The 27,392-nt window shown below is 44.5% G+C and overlaps 1 protein-coding gene across 2 annotated transcripts in view; it reads right to left on the bottom strand.

The window, feature by feature from the left end:
- TPP2 (tripeptidyl peptidase 2) overlaps positions 1-27,392 on the bottom strand; it is a 635,278-nt gene that overhangs the window by 352,041 nt on the left and 255,845 nt on the right. For both annotated transcript variants that reach the window (XM_069204557.1, XM_069204556.1), the window contains exon 15: positions 22,616-22,692. In XM_069204557.1, coding sequence (XP_069060658.1) covers positions 22,616-22,692 — 77 coding nt within the window. The remainder of the gene's footprint in view (positions 1-22,615; positions 22,693-27,392) is intronic.

Below are 27,392 nucleotides of genomic sequence, written 5' to 3'. Positions count from 1 at the left end.
CAAATCATTCTCCTCAGAACCTCTGGTTACTTTCCACAGCTGCCAAAAGTGTTAACATGACCGAACAAAAGGGTTTGTTTACTAGCACACCTGCCTCAGTAGCAACAACCCAAACTTCAGCCATGGAGCTGAAGGTTCTGAGCTCTCTACTCCCTCTAGGGGCCATACAAGTTCAAATTGCATAGCGTAAGAGAGAAAGATATTCATGATAGAAAGTGAAATGATAAATGTGGAGGGAAAAAGGCTGCATGTAAGGCTATGAAAGATAGCAACAGCTGAGACCTGCTGTTACCGTTAAATTATCAATTTGTTCTCCAGCATTGATCTTTGATAAATTCAAATAGTTGAATAAGTATAGCAAAAAGTAAATAGGATACGAAGAAAGCAGGTTCACCTTTTCTAAAACAGGTTTCACAGAACTGCTCCACGCACAGACAATGACTCAGCCACTGCATTTACATCCAAGCAGTAGTGTTCGATTAAATTATGCCCTACTTTTCCATTGGCTACACAGCAAATGTCCTGTAGCAGCACTCCAGCATAGTGAAGCTGTTGTTGCCATACTTCTTGTGGAAAAAATACACTCACTATCTCAAACCTTGAGCTTCGCTTTGGTGTTACACAAGGTAATTGCAGGTTGACAACGAATAAACAGTGTCCTTTAGAGACAATGAACGGCCTCTGCCTGGGTGACCAAAAAAGAGAAATAATTTCAGACATACAAAAGTCTTTAGTTTAGCCTATGTAATCTGACACATCCACAGTCATCTAGGGAGTGCAAATATTTTTTAGCTAATATGGAAGGATTGAGGAACAAAGAAATGGAAAATGATGGGTTTGTTTAAGTGAAAGTCTAGTGAGTCCTCTGGTATTGTCGCTTAGGCTCTCATTATTCTAATGAGACTACTGGATTTGAGCGGCAGAATCACCTGCGGTGTGGGAGACTGAGTCTTAACCCACTACAGGTGACACCTGTCGCCCTAATCCGGGTTTTGCTCTGGGTAACTAGCAGTGCCTCATCTCTACCCAAGAGCAGGGATGATTGGACAGCGGAGCGCATGACACAATTGATTTCTCAGGGAAATCGTGGTTACTCCGGTGTAAAGAAATGGCTCCCTGTTGCAGTTACCCCCCACTTTTTGCCTGATACTGATGCTGACTTGACTGAGAAGTGTGCTGGGACCCTGCTAACCAGGCCCCAGCACCAGTGTTCTTTCACCTAAAATGTACAATTGTTTCCACAATTGGCACAACCCTGGCACCTAGGTAAGTCCCTTGTAACTGGTACCCCTGGTACCAAGGGCCCTGATGCCAGGGAAGGTCTCTAAGGGCTGCAGCATGTCTTATGCCACCCTAGGGACCCCTCACTCAGCACAGACACACTGCTTGCCAGCTTGTGTGTGCTGATGGGGAGAAAATGACTAAGTCGACATGGCACTCCCCTCAGGGTGCCATGCCAACCTCCCACTGCCTGTGGCATAGGTAAGTCACCCCTCTAGTAGGCCTTACAGCCCTAAGGCAGGGTGCACTATACCACAGGTGAGGGCATATGTGCATGAGCACTATGCCCCTACAGTGTCTAAGCAAAACCTTAGACATTGTAAGTGCAGGGTAGCCATAAGAGTATATGGGCTGGGAGTCTGTCAAAAACGAACTCCACAGCTCCATAATGGCTACACTGAATACTGGGAAGTTTAGTATCAAACTTCTCAGAATAATAAACCCACACTGATGCCAGTGTTGGATTAATTAAAAAATGCACACAGAGGGCATCTTAGAGATACCCCCTGTATTTTACCCAATTGTTCAGTGCAGGACTGACTGGTCTGTGCCAGCCTGCTGCTGAGAGACGAGTGTCTGACCTCATGCGGTGAGAGCCTTTGTGCTCTCTGAGGACAGAAACAAAGCCTGCTCTGGGTGGAGGTGCTTCACACCTCCCCCCTGCAGGAACTGTAACACCTAGCAGTGAGCTTCAAAGGCTCAAGCTTCGTGTTACAATGCCCCAGGGCACTCCAGCTAGTGGAGATGCCCGCCTCCTGGACCCAGCCCCCACTTTTGGCGGCAAGTCCAGGAGAGATAATGAGAAAAACAAGGAGGAGTCACTAGCCAGTCAGGACAGCCCCTAAGGTGTCCTGAGCTGAGGTGACTCTGACTTTTAGAAATCCTCCATCTTGTAGAAGGAGGATTCCCCCAATAGGGATAGGAATGTGACCACCTCCCCTTGGGAGGAGGCACAAAGAGGGTGTACCCAACCTCAGGGCTAGTAGCCATTGGCTACTAACCCCCCAGACCTAAACACGCCCTTAAATTTAGTATTTAAGGGCTTCCCTGAACCTAAAGATTTAGATTCCTGCAACAACAAGAAGAAGGACTGCCTAGCTGAAAACCCCTGCAGAGGAAGACCAGAAGACAACAACTGCCTTGGCTCCAGAAACTCACCGGCCTGTCTCCTGCCTTCCAAAGAACTCTGCTCCAGCGACGCCTTCCAAAGGGACCAGCGACCTCTGAATCCTCTGAGGGCTGCCCTGCTTCGACGACGACAAGAAACTCCCGAGGACAGCGGACCTGCTCCAAAAAGACTGCAACTTTATCCAAAGGAGCAGCTTTAAAGAACCCTGCAATCTCCCCGCAAGAAGCGTGAGACTTGCAACACTGCACCCGGCGACCCCGACTCGGCTGGTGGAGAACCAACACCTCACCTCAGGGAGGACCCCCGGACTACTCTACGACTGTGAGTACCAAAACCTGTCCCCCCTGAACCCCCACAGCGCCGCCTGCAGAGGGAATCCCGAGGCTTCCCCTGACCGCGACTCTCTGAAACCTAAGTCCCGACGCCTGGAAAAGACCCTGCACCCGCAGCCCCCAGGACCTGAAGGACCGGACTTTCACTGCAGAAGTGACCCCCAGGAGTCCCTCTCCCTTGCCCAAGTGGAAGTTTCCCCGAGGAAGCCCCCCCTTGCCTGCCTGCAGCGCTGAAGAGATCCCTTGATCTCTCATTGACTTCCATTGCGAACCCGACGCTTGTTCTAACACTGCACCCGGCCGCCCCCGCGCCGCTGAGGGTGAAATTTCTGTGTGGGCTTGTGTCCCCCCCGGTGCCCTACAAAACCCCCCTGGTCTGCCCTCCGAAGACGCGGGTACTTACCTGCTGGCAGACTGGAACCGGGGCACCCCCTTCTCTCCATTGAAGCCTATGCGTTTTGGGCACCACTTTGAACTCTGCACCTGACCGGCCCTGAGCTGCTGGTGTGGTAACTTTGGGGTTGCTCTGAACCCCCAACGGTGGGCTACCTTGGACCAAGAACTGAACCCTGTAAGTGTCATACTTACCTGGTAAAACTAACAAAAACTTACCTCCCCCAGGAACTGTGAAAATTGCACCAAGTGTCCACTTTTAAAATAGCTATTTGTGAATAACTTGAAAAGTATACATGCAATTGAAATGATTCAAAGTTCCTAATGTACTTACCTGCAATACCTTTCAAACAAGATATTACATGTTAAATTTGAACCTGTGGTTCTTAAAATAAACTAAGAAAAGATATTTTTCTATACAAAACCTATTGGCTGGATTTGTCTCTGAGTGTGTGTACCTCATTTATTGTCTATGTGTATGTACAACAAATGCTTAACACTACTCCTTGGATAAGCCTACTGCTCGACCACACTACCACAAAATAGAGCATTAGTATTATCTCTTTTTACCACTATTTTACCTCTAAGGGGAACCCTTGGACTCTGTGCATGCTATTCCTTACTTTGAAATAGCACATACAGAGCCAACTTCCTACATCCGGTCTCATCCATTTCTCTCAGTTACATTAGTCTCACATACACAATGACAAACAGAGGCAGTATATGCTTCAATAAGGTTTTAATGAAGTGACTGCATCTTAGAAAATAAAGCATGTACTGCAATAACCAGAACGTTAAAGCTTGACAGGATTAAAACTGTGACAAGGAGAGTAAAGCATAGAAATAACGCTACCATATTGTCACTAGAGTCAATAGACTAATTCCTACCTAGGCTATAATAGAGCACAGCATGTTACGCTCCAATTCTGACCTCAGGTTCCCCTGGGAAGACATCATCCCCCATACCTGAGCAAAGGCCTGAAGTCTGCATAAGCAGCTGTAGCGAAGCGTTCAGCAGTCATGGTCATCTGGCTGGAATCTCCCTCTAACGTGTAAGGGACAGGGAAGTGTTTATATAATAAAACAGCTTATGTTCTGAGAAAATGTCCATACGTAAGGATGTGTGTTTTTCTATGAATACCAGTGACAAAACTCTTACCACATTCACCAGCAACCTATCTTACTGCAGCCTTGAAAGAAGCACAGAGTGAACACGAATGTCTTGTTTGAGAACATAGTGCTGGCCTAAGCAAAAACAGCTAGAAAGAAATAAATAAAACAAGACTGCAAAAGTGGCTATTATTCAAATAATAAACAACGCCAAATAAAATATATCTAGGTTAATGTGCACAGCACCAGGCCTAGTGTGCTAAAATAACGTGCATGAAGCTATAACTAAAATGGCTACACAACAGTATGAGTTTCGGGTTGATACATAAAATGGCTCTTTTGCAAAATTAAGATATGCCTCTTTTATAGTAAATGGTTGTAAAAGACCAGAACTTCATGCTGAAGTGAGAGCTGGCAACAGCACAGTTTTCCATTAAATACATTTTAGAAGAGCCTTATGGATTGGTTCAAAGGGAGGAAGCATTAATTGATAAAGTATTGTATTTAAGTCCCTTTGTACAGGAGGGCACCTCACAGGGGAAAAATCCTCAAAAAGACCCTTCACAAACAGTTTATTCTTTAGGACAATAAAGAGGATAACAGTTCCTTAGCACACCTGAAACTATTGAATGCGGCCAAATGGGCTGAAGCTTATCAGAAACCATTCTTGGCCAGATCTAGCAAGTAGGGCAACACTTGATGGAGCTTTATTGAAAATGGGTTGAATGCTTCGACTTTGCACCATAAAGGAACACTTCCACTTAGCATAATAAGTCCTTGCTGTAGCCAGGGTTCATGTTTGCGCATCTCTCTCCCATCTGTCTGTCCAGATCAACATGGTTGTCTTCCAGTCTTGACAGGAATGCTTTCAGACAGAGCCTGATGATTCTCAGTTCCAAGATATTTATGTCAAGTGTTTCTCAATTTCTGAATAGGAGTTCTCTTGCAGCATTTGTGTTTGCAGGCCTCCCCATCTTTCCATTGTGGCATCTGCTGTCTCTGTTAGCTAGTCCATTGTGGGTTGTGATGGGATGCATGCAATGAGATTTGTTTGGTGATCTCCATTACACCAGGTGATTTTTAGCCTTCTGGATATCTGCACTATGTCATTCAAACATCCTGCCGCCTGTTTCTATTTCTGATCCAACTCCTGCTGTATTGGCCTCATTTGTCACCTGCAGAACCTTATTTACCCTATGCACGATGACATCAAACACGGAAGAAATGTGTAAGTCCTATACAAAAACTAAAATATTTTTCACAGAGCTGCGGGAAAATTGTTGTTTTTTATAGGGTTATGTTTTTTACCAGTTTTTACAATATACTATTGATTGCTCTTACCTTTTTTGAAACCGAAACCACTTGGCGGGCGCCATCACTGTCATTGGAGTGAGCGGTCTAGTTGTTTGGGGGCAAAGGAGGGGCTATTCAAGAAGCAAGCTGGCATGCCAGAGGCATGCCCATTTGCGCCCGTCCGCACACCAATCGCCACATCGCCAACCATGCTGCCGGTATAGACTCTGAAAAGCAGAAGTAACTGCACAGACTGACCTACCCTAGTAGGGAGTTACCAACACTCAGGCCAATCTTAACTATGGGACGTTGTGAGATACAGAACCGGAAGGACAGAATAGCTACAGGTATGATGCCAACCAGGGTAAAGGTGGGAGGAGAGATGCTCAAGTATGGATTAATTAACATATGCTTACTGGTGAAACATGCAGCTAAATTTTATCTCTTGCTGGATTCAAACGAGTGAGACATGTTCATTGTTACAGATACCTGGATTCAGAAGTAGATCTGGGATTAGCTTGTCCGCTGAACCATCTCAGTGTCATAGTTCTACACCCATAAGGAAACACCAGCGCGCAGGCATAGATCCATGTCGGACGTCATAGGTTGCTGGATCTTCTCAGGTGGAGAACTTGAGGAGTATTTGGCTGTCATAGGGCAAGCTCATTAACAAGACCCAATGACGAACTCCCTGGAATCACAATGGGGAAGGACGGGTGGAGGGGAGGGGGGGCAAACAGGCACAGATAGACCATTACACAGTCTTCGGCCCGACGTCACTGGATATACCACAGGAGGAAAGAATCAATCAAGGATCAGGTAACCAACCCCAGGTGACGTCAGAAATCCTGGCAGCGATAAGGAGCGACAAGAAACTTTAGAATTCAAGATGGACACTATTTCCAGTGATGTTAGTCATCTGTGACTTGACCTTTGCAAGGTGGTAGAACGAGTAACAGGCACAGAGAAGACTATACCGACACTGCAACAAGAAGTCAAAACACTTCAGGCCACAGTGGGAGGCCTACGATGCAGTGCTTCCCAAATGGAAGATCGGCTAGAAGATGCAGAAGGACGCTCCCGTTGAAACAACATTTGCCTGATTGGCTTCCCAGAACGGGCAGAGGGCTCCTCCACAGAACTGTTCCAGGAGGACTGGATAGTAAATCACCATAAACCTAAGGTTCTGTCATTTTTTTCATGATTGAGCATGCACATCGAACCCTTGCAGCAATGCCAAGCCCGGGTGCACCCTCCTCTCCCCCAGGGCCTTGATTGCATGGCTATTCAATGACATAGATCATGATGCTATTCTTCAGCATGTACGCACTCACAGCCCTCCGACATTCGAGGACAAAAACATACTTATTTTCCCAGATTACAATCACTGGGTTCAAGACCTCTGCAAAAACTTCCTATCAAAAAACCCTAATTTCCAGGAGCACAAAATCAAATACAGCCTGACATACCCAGCTAAGCTCCATATCCAATACAAGGGTACGGTTCAATTCTTTGAACCGACTAAAAGAAGCCACAGAATGGATAGAGGTACAGGGTATTGGGAAAGGACAACAACCCACTGAGTGGACAGAGCAGAGAAGGTGAGAATTACAACACTTCAACAGACAACGCAGCCCAGAAACACCCTCCTAAGAATCCTACTGCGACAACTGGAAGCTGCATCCTGAACTCTTTCTCTCAGCTACGTAATGGCCCAGATGCATTGAGCGTTAGCACCAGACCTTCATGGAAGTGAAGTGTGATTACCAAACACCAATCAAACACATCCTGTAGTAGAAATCAGTCTTGCAGCGAGGGCAGCACCTCTTTTTTTAACATTCTATTTGTCTATCGGAGGCGTAATCTGCCTAACAGTTAAATTAACCTTCCACAGGAGTGAGAGTCTGAAAGCCTTGCCCCTCTGCACGGCTGCAGTGTGCTCCAACGGGTTGTGTGACTGAGACAGGGTATAGGTTTCTTGGACAGCAACTACGAGCAGAACTGACTACTGTTTCAGTTACCTGAAAGACAGAAGGGGGTGGGGTGGGGGAGGGGGGTGCCAGACATTTGGGAGAGCAACTGGGGCCTAATGACGGTGGGCTGAGTCCTGGGACTCCACTCATTCTGCCTAAAGGCCGGTATGAAGGCGGGATGGAGGAGAGAAATTATGTTCGGTTTGTGTATTGCAAGGGGAAGCTTCCTTTTTTACATGCTGCTATCTAGAGAAACGTATATGTGTGCTACATCTACGAGGTTGCATACAGAACACAAACATCAAATGTGAGTAACAGAAACAACAGTTATAAATTCCTAACCTGGAATGTCAGAGGCCTAAATAACCCAACAAAACAAAATCAGGTCTACTCCTACCTCAAAAAATGTGGGGTGCAAGTGGCATTCCTAAAAAAAAGCATGTCTGGGGGGATAGCATACTCACGCTACAGAGGAGGTGGTGAGGGCAAATCTATGTCTCCACCTTTTCTGGCTACGCACATGGGGCTCTCATATGTGGCACCTGGCACACTGTTCAAACACACCTGGGTACAGGTGATCACAGGAACAATATGTCATTATGATGGGTACGTTAGATGGGCATGACCTCTGTCTGGTGAATGTTGATGACGGGGCCTTTTTTGGTAAACTACTGACGGGGATATCCACTTACCCTGAGATAATTACTGCAGGGGATTTAAACTGTGTCCTGGATGATACAATGGACTGCTCTACCCCTAGGACTGGGGTTAAATCTAACATGTCTGCTGCGCTAGCACATCTGAGCAGCGGTTTGGGAACAGTGAACATTTAGCGCTCACGTCACCCCAATACCTAAAAATACCCATGTTACACACCTGCGTCAGGTACACATAGCAGAATAGACTACTTTTTGGTCCAGTCTGCAACCGCACACAGAATCCAGGAAGTGTCCTATCTAGATCAGCTCACACCCCACTATTACTGACTTATTCACTACACAGGACACCACCTAAAATCTCACTGTGGCGTCTCCAGGCAGAGGCACTAACAGACCCAGTTTTCCTCACTACCCTGTGGGAGGCCCTACAACAATACATCAAAGTTAACTGGGACAGTGCATCTTGTAGAGCTGTAGAGTGGGAGGTGCTCAAGGTGGTCCTCAGAGGCGTATGCATGTCCACACATGAGGGTATCGGGCAGAAATTAGAGCCGGGCTTAGGGAAGGGAGAAAAAGAACTGGCCATGCTGGAAAGACTGCAGGCAGATAAGCCTGAGCACAAATCAGAATGGGATAGACAGACACCGGATATGTTAACTATGGGACCAGCTCGAAAAGCATTTCCGGAAGGCGAATAGACGTACGATATATATGGATGGAGATAAAGTCGGTGGAATGTTGGAACACTTGATTAGGGCGGAGTCCTTGTCAGAATCAGTTTTTGCTGCACTGAATACTCTTGAAGGACAAATCGCCACAACACAGCAGGAAACAAATAATGTATTTGCAGCTCAATTGCAGACAGTATATATAGTGCCTTCTGACTTAAATGTGAGCAAGCTACCCGATTATCTGGACAGGCTGTCTCGAGTGAAGCTGAAGGATGAAGATAGAGAGGTGATGGGGGTCCCGTTGACACAGCAGGAAATCAGGGAACCTATTAAAAATCTTAAAACCCCTAAAACCCCTGCGGGAGATGGGCTCCCTATAGAGTTCTATAAAGTTTTCACAGACGTAGTTGTGGAAAAACTGCTAGTAGTATACGGAGAAGCATTTGAGCAGGGGGTGCTCCTTGCTTCTATGACACAGGACCTGATCACACCGATTCCAAAACTGGGGAAAGACAGGATGATGCCAGGCTCAACACGCCCGCTGTCAATGCTCAACGTGGATCTAAAGATGCTTAGCTCTGTGCTATCAAAGAGGCTCCTACAGTTCCTTCCACGTATGGACCATGTATACCAGTTGGGCTTCATTCCCTGACTGAATACACTACAAAATATACGACGACTGACACAAGTGCTGCACTCACCTGGTCTGGCAGAAGTGTGTTGGGACTACCTGTGGCAAGTGCTGGAGGCGGTGGGTCTAGGACACACTAACATCAGGTGGGTGAGACTGTTATATGAATGCCCAATTGAGAGGGTCCGCACTGGACGATATGTATCTACCGAGATCTTACTTCAGCGATAAACGTAGCCGGTGTCTCCTCTGTTTTTCCTCACAATGGAGCCTCTGGCCTGTCACCTGAGAATGGCACTGTTGGGATGGAGCATCTGTGTGGGACACAGACTATGTGATCTCACTTTATGCAGATGACACAATGGTATATCTCCGCCAACCTGACTTCTCCGCCCGCTCCTATTGAACATTATGCAAGAGTTCAGGGAATTCTCGAGGCATGAAAATCAGCATTGTTCCCAATACCGCGGGGCTTGGTGAGCTACCAGTTGACAAACTACCGGAGGCTGGTATCCCGTGGAAGACTAACGCGGTGCGATACCTGGGCATTCAAATTGCATGCAACGAGTGAACCACATTTGATCTCAACTTTGGATGGGTAATTTGGCATTGCGCACAACGAACAAGTTACTTACCTTCAGTAATGCTTTTTCTGGTAGATACACTAGCCACCTGTGGATTCCTCACCTTATGAATTCTCCCAGTGCCCCAGCATTCGGCAGAACATTTTCTTCCCAGCTCTCCACGTTGACGAGGACGTCACAATTGCACGGCTCCGCACATGACTCAGTCGGACGTCAGCGTGGCAATAAGAGGTCCTCGACTGATGTCAGTTTCACCCTTTTTTACATGCCTTTGAGTTGAACAGGTGAAAACCGACCTCACAATAGCACATATATACAAATGAATACAATACAAGCACAACATTTATTAATATAAAAAATTATCAAAACAAAAATACACTTATAATAAAAAAGTCTTGGTATGACCAGACAGGCAACAGGGAGGCGGGTGGGACTGTGAGGAATCCACACGTAGCTAGTGTATCCACCAGAAAAAGCGTTACCGGAGATAAGTAACTTGTTCTTCTGATGGAAATCCTGCAACACAGAACGTGCAAAATGGCCGTCCCTCCCGACTGCTGAATCCAGGCAGTAGTGCTTTGCAAAAGTATGGAGGGAAGCCCAAGTTGCCACTTTACAAATATCTACCACTGGAAAACCTCTAGCCAAAGCTGAAGTGGCAGCCTTAGCCCTGGTAGAATGAGCTCTAATACCCTCAAGAGGAATCTTCTTCGCAAAGAATGACCCACCTGGATATGGTTCTTTTATGGACAGCTCTGCCTTTCATCTTGCCCACATATCCAACAAAGAGTTGGTCATCCAAACGAAAGTCCTTTGTTCTCTCAATATAGAAACTGACGTCTAACTGGGTCTAACGATGGAGTCTTTCTTCCTCTTTTGAAGGATGAGGAGGAGGGTAGAAAGATGACAGTAATAGACTGCCCATATGGAAAGGAGTGACAACCTTAGGAAGGAAAGCCACACTGGTTTTCAGCACCAATTTGTCAGCATAGAATGATGTAAAGAAAGGTTTGACACTAAGAGCCTGAAGCTCCCTCACAAGCCTAGCAGAAGTAATAGCTATAAGGAAAACTGTCTTAAAGACCAATAACCTTAAAGAACAAGAATGCATAGGTTCAAACTGTGAACCCATTAAGAAAGTCAAAATCAGATTTAAATCCCACTGAGGCATAAGAAACGCAGTGGGAGGAAATGCATTTGTTAGACCTTTCAAGAACCTAACAACTATAGGTGATTTGAACAAGGAAGGTTGATCTGGAAGGTAAAGAAAGGCTGACAGCGCCGACAAATAGCCTTTGACAGTTGCAACTGCACAACCCTTCTGCGCTAAAGTTAAAGCAAACAACAGAACAGAGAGTTGAGCTTTCAAGGGATCCATTTGGTTCTCTCCACACCAAGCCACAAATTTTGCCCACCTGCCGGCATAAACAGTCTTAGTGGAGTGTCGACTAGCCGATAAAATAACATCCACTACTTCTGGTGGGAGAGAGAAAGAACTCTGATTGCCCCGTTCAATCTCCAGGCATGTAGGTGCAGGCTCTGGAGGTGGGGGTGTTGAACCTTTCCCTGAGACTGCGAGAGGAGATCTGCCCTGAGAGGGAGACGGAGCGGAGGGCACAGGGAGAGTTGAAGAAGGTCCGTGTACCACACCCTTCTTGGCCAATCCGGAGCTATTAAAATGACTTGAGCCCGATCTTGGCGAATCTTCCTCAGAACCCGAGGAATCAAGGGTATGGGGGAAAACTCGTAAAGCAACTGGTCGCACCAAGACATCTGAAATGCGTCCCCCAAAGCTCCTTGCACCAGATACTGGAGGCTGCAGAACGACGGGCAGTGCACGTTCTCCCAAGTGGCAAATAGGTCTATCTGCGGAAAACCCCACATCCGAAAGATGTGAAGGACCAGATCCGGATGGAGACGCCACTGGTGATCGGCCGAGAAATGCCGACTGAGACTGTCCGCACTGACGTTGAGAACTCCGGCCACATGATTTGCTACCAAGCAAATCCGATGGTCCTGAGCCCAGGACCAGAGACGCAGAGCCTCTCTGCAGAGAAGATACGACCCTACTCCTCCCTGTTTGTTGATATACCACATCACGGTAGTGTTGTCCGTCAAGACCTGAACTGACTGACTGCAAAGGGAAGGAAAGAAGGCCTTGAGAGCCAGACATATCGCCCGCAATTCCAACAGATTGATATTAAAAGTCTGTTCCACTGGAGACCAAAGACCTTTGATGTCCAGGTCCCCCAGATGAGCACCCCACCCTAAAGTGGACGCATCCGTTATGACCGTGGCCACTGGTAGTGGTAGAGCAAATGGCCTTACTTGGGAAAGATTGCAGTCCACCGTTGTAGATCTGCTGCAGCATCTCTGAAGATCTTTATCGACTCCTCAAGATCCCCTTTGTGTTGAAACCACTGCTTGCGGAGGCAATACTGAAGAGCCCTCATGTGCAGCGTGCATGAGTGACCAACAGAATGCAAGAAGCGAACAGACCGAGCAGACGTAGGACCTTGAGGACTGGAACAACCGCTCCATTTTGAAACATTGGAATCAAAGCCTGAATGTCCTGAATCCGCTGAGGCGGAGGATAGGCCAGATTCAATGTTGTGTCCTATGAACAGGAGGCGCTGAGAGGGCTTCAGGTGAGACTTGGGCACGTTTACTGAACAGCCCAGGTCGAACAACAACTGAGTTGTCATTTGCAGGTGAAGCAGCACGAGCCTAGGAGACTTGGCTTTGATAAACCAACCGTCCAAGTAAGGGAATACTGATATTCCCTTCCTCCTGAGACTTGCTGAAACCACCGCCATCACCTTTGTGAAGACTCGAGGTGCTGAAGTAAGACCAAAAGGAAGAACTGCAAACTGGTAGTGTTGCGACCCCACCACAAACCGGAGATACTACCTGTGCGTCTTGAGAATAGGGATATGAAAGTAAGCATCCTGCAACCCGACAGACACCATCCAATCCTCTTTGTTCAACGCCAGAAGCATCTTGAATTTCTCCTGCTTGAGGAACCAATTCAAAATCCTCAGATCCAGGATAGGCCTCAATCGACCATCCTTCTTGGGGGATCAGGAAATATCTTGAATAACAACCCTGACCCCTTTCCTGCTCTGGAACCAACTCCACTGTGCCTTTTGATAACAGGACTTGAACCTCCTGCTGCAACAACAGGAGATAGTCTTCTGAACAAAACGAAGGACGGGGTGGCATGGGAGGGAGAAACTCCCGAAAAGGAAGGGCATATCCTTTCCTCACAATATTTAAAACCCAGGAGTCCGATGTGGCTAACTCCCACTCGCGGAGAAAAATAAGTAACCTTCCCCCTACAGGAGACGTGTGACTCAAAATGGGTAGAAAACTAGGGCTACTTCTCTTGTTGTGCTCTCCCAGTGGAAGAGGATGATGCAGGGTGGCCCTTCTTGTCCGAACTCTCCCCCGCCCTCTAAAGGATCTATATGGAAGGCTGGCAGGCTGTTGGACTGTGGCCTTCCACGATAAACGGCTCCACGCCCAAACCCCCTAAACCTCCGAAAGGACCTGAAAGGGGTAGTAGTGGAAGCCTGTAGACCCAAAGACTTTGCTGTGGCCCTACTGTCCTTGAAGCGCTCTAAGGCAGAGTCAGCTTTGGCCCCAAACACATTTTCTCAGTTCGAAAGGCAGGTCCAATAAAGTGGTCTGGACATCCGTAGAAAAGCCAGAAGACTTCAGCCACGCAAGCCTCCTAGTAGCGATTGAAGTACCCATCGCCCTGGCCACTGAGCCTGTAGTATCCAGACCAGACTGGATGATCTGCTTAGCCGCAGCTTGAGTGTCTGACAGGAGCTCACTGAACTGCCCCTGCATATCCTGCACTAAGTCAGGAACTACAGCTTTAGCCGCGTCCGTCAGGGCGTGCACATATCTGCCTAACACACAGGTAGCATCGACCGATTTTAGGGCCGTACTACAGGATGAAAAAGTCTTCTTGGCTGACTGCTCCAGCCTCTTGGACTCTCTGTCCGAAGGAGTAACAGGGAAGGAGCCTGGTGCAGAACGAGCCGAACATGAAGCCTGGACCACTAAACTTGCCAGAGTCTGATGCTGCGATAAAAATCCCAGATCTCCTGAAGCCACCCTGTACCGTCTTGCACAACAGATCTGTTTACAGCTGGCGATGTCACAGGCTTTCTCCAAACCTCCAATATAGGTTCTGTAAGAGCATCATTAAATGGAAGCAAGGGTTCTGCTGAAGCCGAAGAAGAATGCAGGACCCCGGTCAAAATGTTCGTTTTAAGCTCAGCAGCCGGCAATGGAAGGTGGTCCAAGAAATCTGCCGCCTTCCTGACCACAGAATGGAAAGAAACCGCATCCTCTGTAAACTCCCCTGGAGATGAAAGATCCCACTCAGGGGAAGTGTCCAGCCCTGATATTCCCCCAAGGACTCAGCAATCTCTCCTTCTTCCAGCAGCTGCCTCTGGTACTCCTGTTCTTCCAAGAGCCTCAGTGCTCTCCTCCGCGACCTCATCCTGGCCTCCAACCTCGGCATCGACAGAGTTAGCTGACGTCGACGACACCGGCTTCAGGACCAATAGACGCGGACCAGGAGAAGGAGGCGGCACACAACGATCCAATCGGGATCCATCCGGTGCCAGAGCGGATCTCATCAGCGCCGTGGACACATGAGGTCGCGTCAACAGCGTCGACTCTGTATGAGGCGACGGCATCAGCAACACAGGCCTATAAGACGATGTCATCGGCGCGTAGGCCTATGAGGCGATGTCATCAGCGCCGAACCAACACCATCAGCCGGATAAAAAGGCATGAACGGTGCCGACTTATATGGAGCCGGAGAGCCCAAGGAGAATGCCAAAGGACCCGTGGGACCAGCCGGTGCACCAGCAGGGGCCATAGCATTAAACTTGTTGAACATGGCATTCAAAAATGCCGCCGGATCTGATCCCGGAGCAGGGAAGGCAGGATACCGCTGATCTTCCTACGGCACTTGGGTCGGCTAAGCATCAGAATCCTGCACCCTAGGCGAAAAGCGAGGACTCTCTTGGGGTCCATCCATCTCGAAGACTGATGGTGCCGGAAAGCCTGAGGACTTTAAGGCTGTGGGGTCACAGTAGGACTAACCTTCAACATCGCATGACGCCGTCTAGATGGAGACATGGATCGTGAACAACGTCTATCTGAATGACGAAGAGTCGTGACAGCACCGCTTCTTATGCTTCTTCGATGAGTTATGAGAAGACGATCTCCGATGACTTCTGTGTCCTTTCTTCGCCTAAGCCAGAAAGAGTTTGGCTTCTCTCTCCTTCAGCGCCTTCGGATTCATCCTTTGGCAGTACACACACTCCTCTACATCATTCTCCGAACTTAAGACACCATAAGCAGTCATTGTGAGGGTCCATGACAAACATACAACCCCGCACTTACAACAAGGTTTAAACCCTGACTTTCTAGGAGGAGACATTGTCACTAGAGACAAAAAGACACCTTCGAAACAGTAGCTCCCTGAGAGCTAGGAGAAAACCTTTAGCGTTGAAGGCACGGAAAAAAAGGGAACAGACGTCAGTACGCCGGCGAAGACCTCTTATTGCCACGTTGACGTCAGGCGAAGTCACGTGCACAGCCGTGCAAATGTGACGTCCTCGTCGACGTGGAGAGCTGGGAAGAAAATATTCTGTTGAAGGCTGGCGCTTTGGGAGAATTCATAAGGTGAGGAATCCACAGGTAGTTATATCCATCAGAAAATGGCATTCTGGAATACACTACACTTGACATTAATTGGGAAAATAGCTCTGGTAAAAATGGTGGTGCTCCCCGCTGTCTCCGTCCTGCAAGGGGCTGTGTATGAAATCCCACGTCAAATCTTTAGGGACTTGGATAAACTTTTGCTGCAATTATTCTGGGGTGGGAAATGAAGCAGAGTGGGACCTACCATTCTGAAAAGAGCATGGAGTAAGGAAAGGTTGAAGTTCCAGACCTGGATCTCTGTTATTTTGTGGCCCATCTGCAGCATATGGTCCACTGGTTCGACGAAGAAGAAGACTGGTAACGGCCCCCTCTGGCGGGCTTCCCATGACGGCCACTACTTAGGTGAACTGCTAACGAGAGGGCGATGCATTCTGGCCTCCCCGTCGCATGTCAGATTGACCTGTGGTTTGTGTATTCAGACAATTAGGCGGGTGATACGATGAACTCCCTATGATTTGGACTTGGATATATGGATATTACACCCCTTTGCACAGATCACGCAGGTACTGTCATTCGGCCGATGGCAGGAGCTGGGGCTGCATTATGGTCTCAGACCCATATCCCGGGAACCATTTTATTACCATGCAAGATGCTTGTGACATGGTCGGACTAGACCGGGGACAATTCCTGCAATATGTGTAACTGTCTGCCACAGCAAGGCAGTTGTGGCCATCATTCCTGGACGCCCCGCCTCCCAGTTGGTCAATGTTGGCATTTGCTGGAGGCCGTTGATTGATAATGCATATATACTGGGCACTCTGGGGAAATAGACACAGAACACCACTCTGCATCGAGAGAAAATGTCAAGAAGCCCATAGTGAACACTATGCCCAAAGAATGGGGGAACATATACACAGGGGTGAAAGAAGTCTCAATCAATGCGAGAAAAAAGAGAATACAATATAAATATATTCATATGGTATACATTTCCTCAAAAAGATTACATGGTATACACCCCCCAAAGGGCCTCACACTGCATACGCTGTGATACTGAGCAGGACTTTTTTGACATATGGTATGGGGGTGCCCGGTTATTGCGAGATTCTGGGCAGAGGTCATGGGCCACATTGCAACAGTGTCGTAGCCACGTATCACCCTAAATATGTAGTGGTGTACTGATTTCATCATATCAGATAGCTATGGAAGCATGTGGGGGGGGGGGGGGGATGGAGGAGTGGGGGAGGGGGGGCGTGGGAGTTATGTTTAGGCATGTTGATTCATTATACAAATATACCAGTTATGCTATTATGTACTGGCACTTCATTTTGCGGAATAAGTCTACTAGGTGGCCCCCACCAGGAGAGGTCATGGCGCTAAGTGTGGGGTGGACAGTGGAACCATGTAACACAATTACATTGAATTTGCTCCATTCATTTACCTGCAGAAAGATGCCTATGTCTGTTGGAAGGCCAATAAAAATATATATAAAATAAAAACAATAAAATTGAGTTAATCATAAACGACAAATAATGACTCCCTGTTTAATGACCCTCAGTGTAATGAAGAGTGCATGAGTAAAAATCCACAATCTAAGGGGGATCAGTAAAAAATTAGAAAATATAGAAATCATGAAAGAAGAGGAGTTTAGAACACTGGCCTTGACAATCTCTTCGGGTTCTTATTAGATCCAATTCCGCCCATTCTGTGCAAAGAAGGAGTGAACAAACTGTATACAGGCTTACTAAAAGTATGCAATCAGTCTTTGTCTATGGGCAAGGCAACATCTACCTGGAAGAAAGGTTTAGTCACTCGTCTACTGCCACTGACAGATGTAAATGACCCTAGTAACTACCGCCCAATTTCTCAGCTCCCCTACCCAGTGAAAGTTGTGGACAAGTATGTTAGCAAAAAAAACTAGCTAGCTATCTGGAAAATCAAATCATTTTGGAGAACAAACAGGCTTCAGACAGGCACATGGCACAGCAACTGTGATAATTCTGGCCATGGACAAACTGAGGATTCTGACAATGGACAAACTGAGGATGATGGTTGGCAGAGGCCAGGTTGCAGGGCTGATATTAGATCTATCAAATAATCTTCAGCTTGGAAGAGATAGGGGAGGAGGGTACCTTTTTGAAGTAGATTAAATCCTACCTATAATGCAGATATCAAGCAATCTCACACCCTCTTTCCACTTGGAGTTTCAGGAAACTACACATGGGGTACCCTATTCTCTTCAATGTTTATTTATGTCCACTACCGACCTTGATCAAATCTCATGGGATCTTGTTCGTATACTATGCGGAAAATACCCAGTTAATCTTGTCCTTCAATAAAAATAGCCTGACACAGATAGGACTACACAATTGCCTAAAAGAGATGGCAAGTTGGTTCAGGAGGAATACATTAAAGTTTAATGGAAGTAAAACTGAGTGCATGTGTTGCTCGCCTTCCAAAGTGCCTTACTCACTCCTGAGTAATTTTTTACCCTGGACTAGCTTTGAGAATCTTAAGACCGCTTAGGCGGTACGAAGTTTGAGAGTTTTTGTGATTGTGAAATTATCCATGAAAACTTGTATTAATAAAACGGCTCCCACATGTTTTAGACTGAGGAGGGATAGTAGAAAAATTGTCCCACTATTACCCCAGCGAGCTAGAAAATGAGTGGTACAATGCACTGTTTAAAGCATAATTGACTACTGCAATGTAATCTTACTAGGGGCACTACAACATTCAATTAAGAGAGTATACAGGGTACAAACAACAGCAGCAAAACTTGCACTGAACAAATCAAGACAGGACTCTGCTTCGAACACCTTGAGAGACCATCACTAGCTACCAGTCAGAGAGAGAATTGTCTTCAAAGCAGTGTGTGTGGTCTATAAAGCTGTAAACAGATTAGGTCCTGTGCTACTACAAAGGAAATTCAGTCATTACAGGCCTCATTAGCCATTATGGTCTATGTGCCAAGGGTTTAGGAAAGTAAGGTAGGGCAGAAGGTCCTTTCAGGTCAAGGTAGCCCAGTTGTGGAAAAGGCTGCCAGCATCCCTCAGAGGCAATGAAAATCTGATTATCTTTAGGAAGAACCTAAAAACTTTGCTCTTCCCAAATTAGAGACTAATGGATTTGATTTAAAGGGTGACTGTTGCGGAATTATGACTTTTTAGTGTTATAGGTTGCCTGATAATTGTTAATTAATAATAATAGGAAGCATCTTTTTGGAACAAAACATCTTTGCCATTAGATGTAGTTTTGTTACTCTATCTTTGGCAAGGAATGCTTTCCTCAGTTGAGTGTCTAGAAAAGTTCCTAGAATCTGAAGTCTTGTAAATGGGTTGATGGAAGACTTCTGCATGTTTAGTGACAAATCCAGCTAATGGACAAGGCTTATGCAAGCATTATAAAGGCAGAAGCATTTCCTCTGAAGGAGCCTTGTTGAGCCAATCTGCAAGTAGTGGTACACATAATGTCATAGGAAAGAATCTACTGGTACCAAGAATTGTGTGAAAAATCTGGGTGCTGATTTCAGTTCAAAAGCAAATGCCTTAAATTGAAATACCTGCTTGCCACAGCAAACTAAGATATTGCCTGTAATTTGGGTACGGTGCTCCCCTTCCTGCACCATCAGAAGGACTGTCTTTCAGGAACTGGTTAGCTTTCTCTGGTCCAATATTTGTTTCACTCTCTTCATTTTTTTCTTTACCAGGAAAAAACTGGGAAAAAAATCTCTGACTTATTTGAGATTTCAGCATCTTCTATTTTACCTTTTAGAAAGAGAAGATTTTTTTGATGTAGATTTCTCAAATGCACATCCTTCCAGGGTGGCAGTTGGGGGTGTTTTATGAATTCCACCTTGTGGCAGAATACACTTTTTGGAGCTCCCAGCAAACCATTATTAACTTTCTCCAAGCAGGAGTAAAAATAAAAATTCTTCCCCCAACCTGGTGTACTCAAGTTAGTGGGCTGGAAAGAGGGTGCATGGTAACAGGCCTCTTAGAGAAGACAGGCTTGTTTTTGGTTATCTTGGAGCGTGGTTGATTGGCATCCTTCCTCTTCTATGATGACATGCTGTTGCGCTAGCCTCTGCTGCACATGTAACCTTGAAGTATCTGGGTGGAGTGATGCAATATGGATAATCAAATAAACGGTAGCCAGGCACCCGGGTGCTACTTTTAAATATCAGGGATGTTCAATCAATCCACTAATAGGGGCTCTAGGACAAGGGTTGGACACCAAACAACCCCAAAATAACCCTAAAACAGGGTTAAAAACTGAATACAAAATGCCCAGAGCACTCAATAGAACACAATTTGTCCAAGTAGAGATAGTCTTGTTTCTGTTGTCCTTTAATTTATCAAGAAGTACTTAAGTCCATATTTTTTTTTAACTTCTTTATATCATTTTCAAACGCAGAGGTAAAGCATGTTCATCGCAAAAGGGTAAATATACTCAAGATAGCTAACACATGTTTCGTCATGTGGCTCTATCGCGTTTGACTTCATCAGGGATTATAACAATAGACAGCCACATATCAGATATGAATAAGTAACAATAACATACCTTCACCCACCAATAAATGTCAAAAACAAACAAAATATGTGTCATATTACATTGTCATCTCCAGCGCAAAAGTGAATAGGTTGCATTCCACTTCCACAATACTGCATTGTTAAAACTAAAATAATACACTGTAGTATTCAGCAAAATGGAACAAGCTATTGTAAAGAAATAAACCATCAAACCCAACATCACATGCTTGCCAATCCGTGCCAGGCACAGAACCAATGGCTGCAAAAAAAGAGCAATCCAAATGCACACAAAAAAAAACAAAAAAAACTTACATTTTCCTCAAAAAAGCTCAGACTTTTATATTCAAGTCCATGTAGACCACTTCTAAAGTATCAATTAATGTAATCAAAAGATTCTGTATAAAATCAGAAAACAATCACGATTTTTACATCCATAAAATCACATTAAAAAAGGTAATCATTAAACAATGCAAAATGAAGCCCCATCACTACCAAAATCAGCTAAGGGGTTATATAAAAAATTATTAATGGCAAATATATGAAATTAGCCTATAAAGTGTAATAACCATAGGCACTACAAGAGCTTCCCAGCCCTTTACAATATATGCAAATACGGTTTTTATGAAAGCTGTCGAAAAGTACATCAAACAAAGCTCAAATAGCGCAGAGCTATACTCCAGAACTGATCCCTCAAGAAAGTGATCTATGTGTAGCATGGCGTGAAGGAAAGCACCATTTAAAGACCCCCATAAGTCATGCCTTAAGTAAGGAGTGGCACTTCATGATATCAGCTTGCAGAACCAGCCAACTCACAAGCCATATAAGTCACATTTACTACTACAGCGATAATTTGGAAGACATAATAAGCCGAACTCAAATAACACAGCGCATTAATAATAATTAACCTGCAATAAATACTGCAAGAAAAATTACAATAACAGCAGGCAACACACCCATGCCACTACCCATTAAACAATCGACATAACGCAGAGAGGATACTCCCTCCCTCATGTTTTTCTGCGTTGGATTAAAGCTCCATGTTTAAACACTCTACAGTACTACCATTCGTACATCCTGAAGTAAAACTAAAGCCTAATTATTACATTCAAAAGGCATTTCTATCGCCAAAACGCACCAATAATGATATCCAGAGTACTTAGCCATACAAAAGACAAAAAGTAATATGATTGTACCCGCTCATGCGTCTGCCATCCAACAAGCGGTATGGGCCGCTACCTCTGCAATAACTATGTAATGCTCTTCATTTATACCCATTCTTACAACATTTTAAAATTAAAGACTAAAGTACTGTAATTTGAACTCCTACAAACGAAATACAATAGTATCGATCCTAGTTGTAACACATAATCAACCTCATAAAATACGATTAATATACATCTAAGTTAGCAACCAATTGATTGCGAGAGAAAACGTCCACAACTAAGAGCTAGGGGCGACAACATCCTGCAGACAACTAGAGAAGCCCATGTCAATGCAGTAATTAAAATAGACCGGACAAAAATAAGTGTAAGCAAAACAAGGAGCATTGACTGCCAATTATTTAGATCGACTGAAAGATGATGGGCAATAAAACGTCAGTCCAAAGCAAAATTGGGCTCTAAAAGGAGGCCATGAACAAGCAACATCAAAGCTGAAAGGGGAGACAGAAGAATAATTCAAGGAGGGAAGAACAGCAGAAAAGTAGCGTGGAAGGAAACGAGAACAGAACAACGTTGGCAGACAGGGAAAAGAGGCTATGAAGCTGCTCAGAATTTGAAGGCAGGACTTGAGTTAGAGATGGGCATGCATGGGAAAAAGTAGACAGCTAAAGAGAGGGTAGTGGATGTTGGAAGTGGCTCAGGTTAGTAGGAGATGATACATGATTAGGAGCTCAGAGAGCCCATCCTGTACAATGCACTCTAACAATCTTGTGCTGTAGCTGTTTTTTTTTAAATTGTCATTTACCAGTGAGCGGTTGTTCCAGGTTGACCATGGTATCAATTCTCTTGATATTTGAGAAAGCTTAGGTATGATTCAGAACCTGTGAAGAGGCTCTCTTAAAACTCAGTGTATCATAATTTCAGAATTGAAATGACTAATCATCAAATGTTATCCCAATTCATCAAGAAAAACTGTCTGTTCTCTCACCCACCAAAATAAGACAGATATGGGATAGTAACCTACATGTGAAACCACAATACCTTTATGGTACAATACTAGAACAAATGACAATTCATATCCTAGTACCATTAAAACTCGAAGGAACCACCAATCGTGAACATTCTCAATATTATGACATAAATCATATTTACAAAAAACATCAAGTTGAGTTTCCTAACCTCCTTGGTATGACAACAGTTACTGGAACTCTGAACAATGGACCTGAGTTTGGCGTGGACAAATCATAACCACAAACCTGAAAAAATAAAGAAGAAATATTAAATAAGAAACGTTTCAATCTACAAAAGCATTTATGGCCTTTAAACTCCTTTCACAGCAGTAAAACACAACACTTTATTACCATTGTAAAATGTGCCACACTAGCTTTAGGGTGTACTGCTTTTAGAATTAAGAAGCTACATATTTACGGCTTGCAAGTTTCTGAAGCACACAGTTTTCATCCACAAATTTATGACCTAACAAATAATCAAGTTTACAGCTTCAGCTACATCAAACAGCAGCAAGGTACAGATTCTGTACAAGCTCAATCTTTCAAACAATACATTTGCAAGTGTTGCTGAAATACCTAATTGCATCAAGGATGATGTCTCAGATGTGGCTTTTTGTTTTAATTCTTCATGAGGCACCTCAGGGGGGGAGGTGTTGTGCATTTTCTGTTGGAAGTCCCTTCCCAATGCACCAGTGAGTTGGGTCTTATGACTCACTTTGGTTACTGAATGCATCTGCTTCCCTACATCCACATCAATTACGGCGAATGAGCCACAAATGTCATCATATCTAAGTATTTCTGTCTCTCCACTCACCACTTGGCTTCAGTGTGGACTTCTCTAAACTCCAATTTAAAGGCTCCAGGAAAGGGGAAGGGAAGAGTACGACAGGGTAGAACTCTACAGAAATCTGAGCCACTACACTGTAATGTGCAAAAGTCACTATTTCAACAATATTATGGTATTTTTGCACCAAAATAACTGGTCCGTCTAATACTTGGGAGTGGTAGTAGTCTTTTCAGAGCTAGCACCAGTGGCATTAGTAGAACAAACATTTTTCCAGGTCTTGCCATACCTTCAAGACCAAATGGAGAAAATTAATATAAAAATCGTAACTGTGCTGCAATATTTTGTGGGTTATAGGATGACGTAGACATGAGTCAGAATCATGGCTGAAGCCCAACCAAGATTTTGAGATCAACAAATTTTACACATCAGAAGCAGACATGCACGTGAATGTACAACAGAAAAATTGCTGCAAACCTTGTGCTTTGTGTGATTTTTTGGCTTTTGTTTTAATTTGAGGGTTTTGTTTTTTGACAGGTAGTCTCATGCTTTGTTTCTGTATTTCTTCAGAGCATCTGCCGTATTACATAGCATCCATTTTCTGAAATGCCCGGGACAATTTGCTTTAACTATTACTAACTTTTTGAGAGCTGGTGTGTTTCTAAACCTGCAAAGTTTGGAATATATACATGTCAAAATTACTATTCAATTAAGGTAATTTTCTTTGTGGGCTCTAAACATTTGAAAATAATTAGTACCTTAGAGAGAAAATAACGTAATAAATTGAAAATGTCACTTACCCAGTGTACATCTGTTCGTGGCATTAGTCGCTGCAGATTCACATGTTTCGCACAGTCCGCTGCCTGGTGTTGGGCTCGGAGTATTACAAGTTGTTTTTCTTCGAAGAAGTCTTTTTTGGTCACGGGACCGAAGGACTCCTCCCTCTTCGGCTCCATTGCGCATGGGCGTCGACTCCATCTTAGATTGTTTTCCCCGCAGAGGGTGAGGATGGAGTTGTTTGCTATAAATAGTGCCCATGCAATGGAGTGAATACGTATGTACATAAAAAGTTTATAATAATTATTTACAAATGTACAAATGTTTAAGATTTAAGATGTACTTCTAAACGGCTACAGGCTTCCCGGGGAGGCGGGAGGGCACATGTGAATCTGCAGCGACTAATGCCACGAACAGATGTACACTGGGTAAGTGACATTTTCAGTTCGATGGCATATGTTGCTGCAGATACACATGTTTCGCATAGACTATAAAGCAGTTACCTCCCCTAAAAGCGGTGGTTTAGCCTGTAGGAGTTGAAGTAGTTTGGAATAATGTTCTTAGTACAGCTTGGCCCACTGTAGCTTGTTGTGCATTTAGTACGTCTACACAGTAGTGTTTAGTAAATGTATGAGGCGTAGACCAGGTTGCAGCCTTACATATTTCGCTCATAGGAATGTTTCCTAGAAAGGCCATTGTAGCACCTTTCTTTCTGGTTGAGTGTGCCTTTGGTGTAATAGGCAATTCTCTTTTGGCTTTAAGATAGCATGTTTGAATACATCTGACTATCCATCTAGCAATGCCTTGTTTAGAGATTGGATTTCCTATGTGTGGTTTTTGAAAAGCTATGAACAGTTGTTTTGTTTTCCTGATTAGCTTTGTTCTGTCAATGTAATGTAGTACATTAGTGCTCTTTTGATGTCTAATGTATGTAGTGCCCTTTCAGCCACGGAATCTGGTTGTGGGAAGAACACTGGCAATTCTACTGTTTGATTTAAATGGAATGGTGAGATTACTTTTGGTAGAAATTTTGGATTTGTTCTTAGAACTATTTTATTTTTGTGTATTTGAATAAATGGTTCTTGTATGGTAAATGCCTGTATTTCACTTACTCTTCTGAGGGATGTGATTGCAATGAGAAATGCGACTTTCCAGGTTAGATATTGCATTTCACAGGAATGCATGGGTTCGAAAGGTGGACCCATGAGTCTTGTTAAGACGATGTTAAGGTTCCATGAAGGAACTGGTGGTGTTCTTGGTGGTATAATTCTTTTTAGCCCTTCCATGAATGCTTTAATAACTGGTATTCTAAATAGAGACGATGAATGAGTAGTTTGTAGGTAAGCAGATATTGCTGCGAGGTGTATTTTTATAGATGAAAAAGCGAGATTCGCTTTTTGCAAATGTAGTAAGTATCCCACTATGTCCTTTGTAGAGGCATGCAATGGTTGGATTTGATTGCTATGGCAGTAGCAAACAAATCTTTTCCACTTAGATGCATAGCAGTGTCTAGTGGAAGCTTTTCTAGCTTGTTTTATGACCTCCATACATTCTTGTGTGAGGTCTAAGTGTCCGAATTCTAGGATTTCAGGAGCCAAATTGCCAGATTCAATGATGCTGGGTTTGGATGCCTGATCTGTTGTTTGTGTTGTGTTAACAGATCTGGTCTGTTGGGTAGTTTGACATGCGGTACTAGTGAAAGGTCTAGTAGAGTTGTATACCAAGGTTGTCTTGCCCATGTGGGTGCTATCAGTATGAGTTTGAGTTGGTTTTGACTCAACTTGTTTACTAGATATGGAAGGAGAGGGAGAGGGGGAAAAGCGTATGCAAATATCCCTGACCAACTCATCCATAGAGCATTGCCTTGTGATTCGCGGTGTGGGTACCTGGATGCGAAGTTTTGGCATTTTGCGTTTTCTTTTGTTGCGAACAAATCTATCTGGGGTGTTCCCCAAATTTGAAAGTACTTGTTCAGAACTTGGGGGTGAATTTCCCATTCGTGGACTTGTTGGTGGTCTCGCGAAAGGTTGTCTGCTAGTTGGTTTTGGATCCCTGGAATAAATTGTGCTATTAGGCGAATGTTGTTGTGAGTCGCCCACTGCCATATTTTTTGTGTTAGGAGACACAATTGTGTTGAGTGTGTTCCTCCTTGTTTGTTTAAATAATACATTGTTGTCATGTTGTCTGTTTTGACAAGAATGTATTTGTGTGTTATTATGGGTTGAAAGGCTTTTAACGCTAGAAATACTGCTAACAGTTCTAGGTAATTGATATGAAATTTTGTTTGGTGTACATCCCATTGTCCTTGAATGCTGTGGTGATTGAGGTGTGCTCCCCACCCTGTCATGGAAGCATCTGTTGTTATAACGTATTGAGGCACTGGGTCCTGAAATGTCCGCCCTTTGTTTAAATTGTTGCTGTTCCACCATAGAAGCGAGAGGTATGTTTGGCGGTCTACCAACACCAGATCTTGAAGTTGACCCTGTGCCTGTGACCATTGTGATGCTAGGCACTGTTGTAAGGGTCGCATGTGTAGTCTTGCGTTTGGGACAATGGCTATGCATGATGACATCATGCCTAGAAGTTTTAGCACAAATTTTGCTTGTATCTTTTGGTTTGGAAACATAGCACTTATTACCTTGTGGAATGCTTGCACTCTTTGTGGACTTGGAGTGGCAATTCCTTTTGATGTGTTGATGGTTGCCCCTAGATATTGTTGTGTCTGACACGGCTCGAGGTGTGACTTTGTATAGTTGATGGAGAAACCCAGTTTGTGAATGGTTTGTATGACATATGTGGTGTCGTTTGTGCACTTTTTTACTGTGTTGGTCTTGATTAGCCAATCGTCTAGGTAAGGAAACACATGTATCTGTTGTCTCCTGATATGTGCTGCTACTACTGCTAGACATTTTGTGAATACTCTTGGTGCAGTTGTTATTCCGAATGGCAACACTTTGAATTGGTAATGTATTCCTTTGAATACGAACCTTAGGTACTTTCTGTGAGAAGGGTGTATCGGTATATGAAAGTACGCATCTTTTAGGTCTAATGTGGTCATGTAATCTTGCTGTTTGAGCAGTGGAATGATGTCTTGTAGTGTGACCATGTGAAAGTGGTCCGATATGATGTAGGTATTTAGTGTCCTGAGATCTAATATTGGTCTTAATGTTTTGTCTTTTTTTGGAATTAGAAAGTACAGGGAGTAAACTCCTGTGTTTTTTTGTTGTACTGGTACTAATTCTATTGCATCCTTTTGCAGTAGTGCTTGAACTTCTAGTCCTAAAAGTTCTAAATGTTGTGGTGACATTTTGCGTGTTTTTGGAGGGATGTTTGGTGGGAATTTGTGGAATTCTATGCAATAGCCATGTTGGATTATTGCTAATAC

The sequence above is a fragment of the Pleurodeles waltl genome, chromosome 8 (assembly GCF_031143425.1).
Source record: "Pleurodeles waltl isolate 20211129_DDA chromosome 8, aPleWal1.hap1.20221129, whole genome shotgun sequence".
Classification (NCBI taxonomy): Eukaryota; Metazoa; Chordata; class Amphibia; order Caudata; family Salamandridae; genus Pleurodeles; species Pleurodeles waltl.
This window is presented reverse-complemented; position numbering and strand designations above follow the sequence as displayed.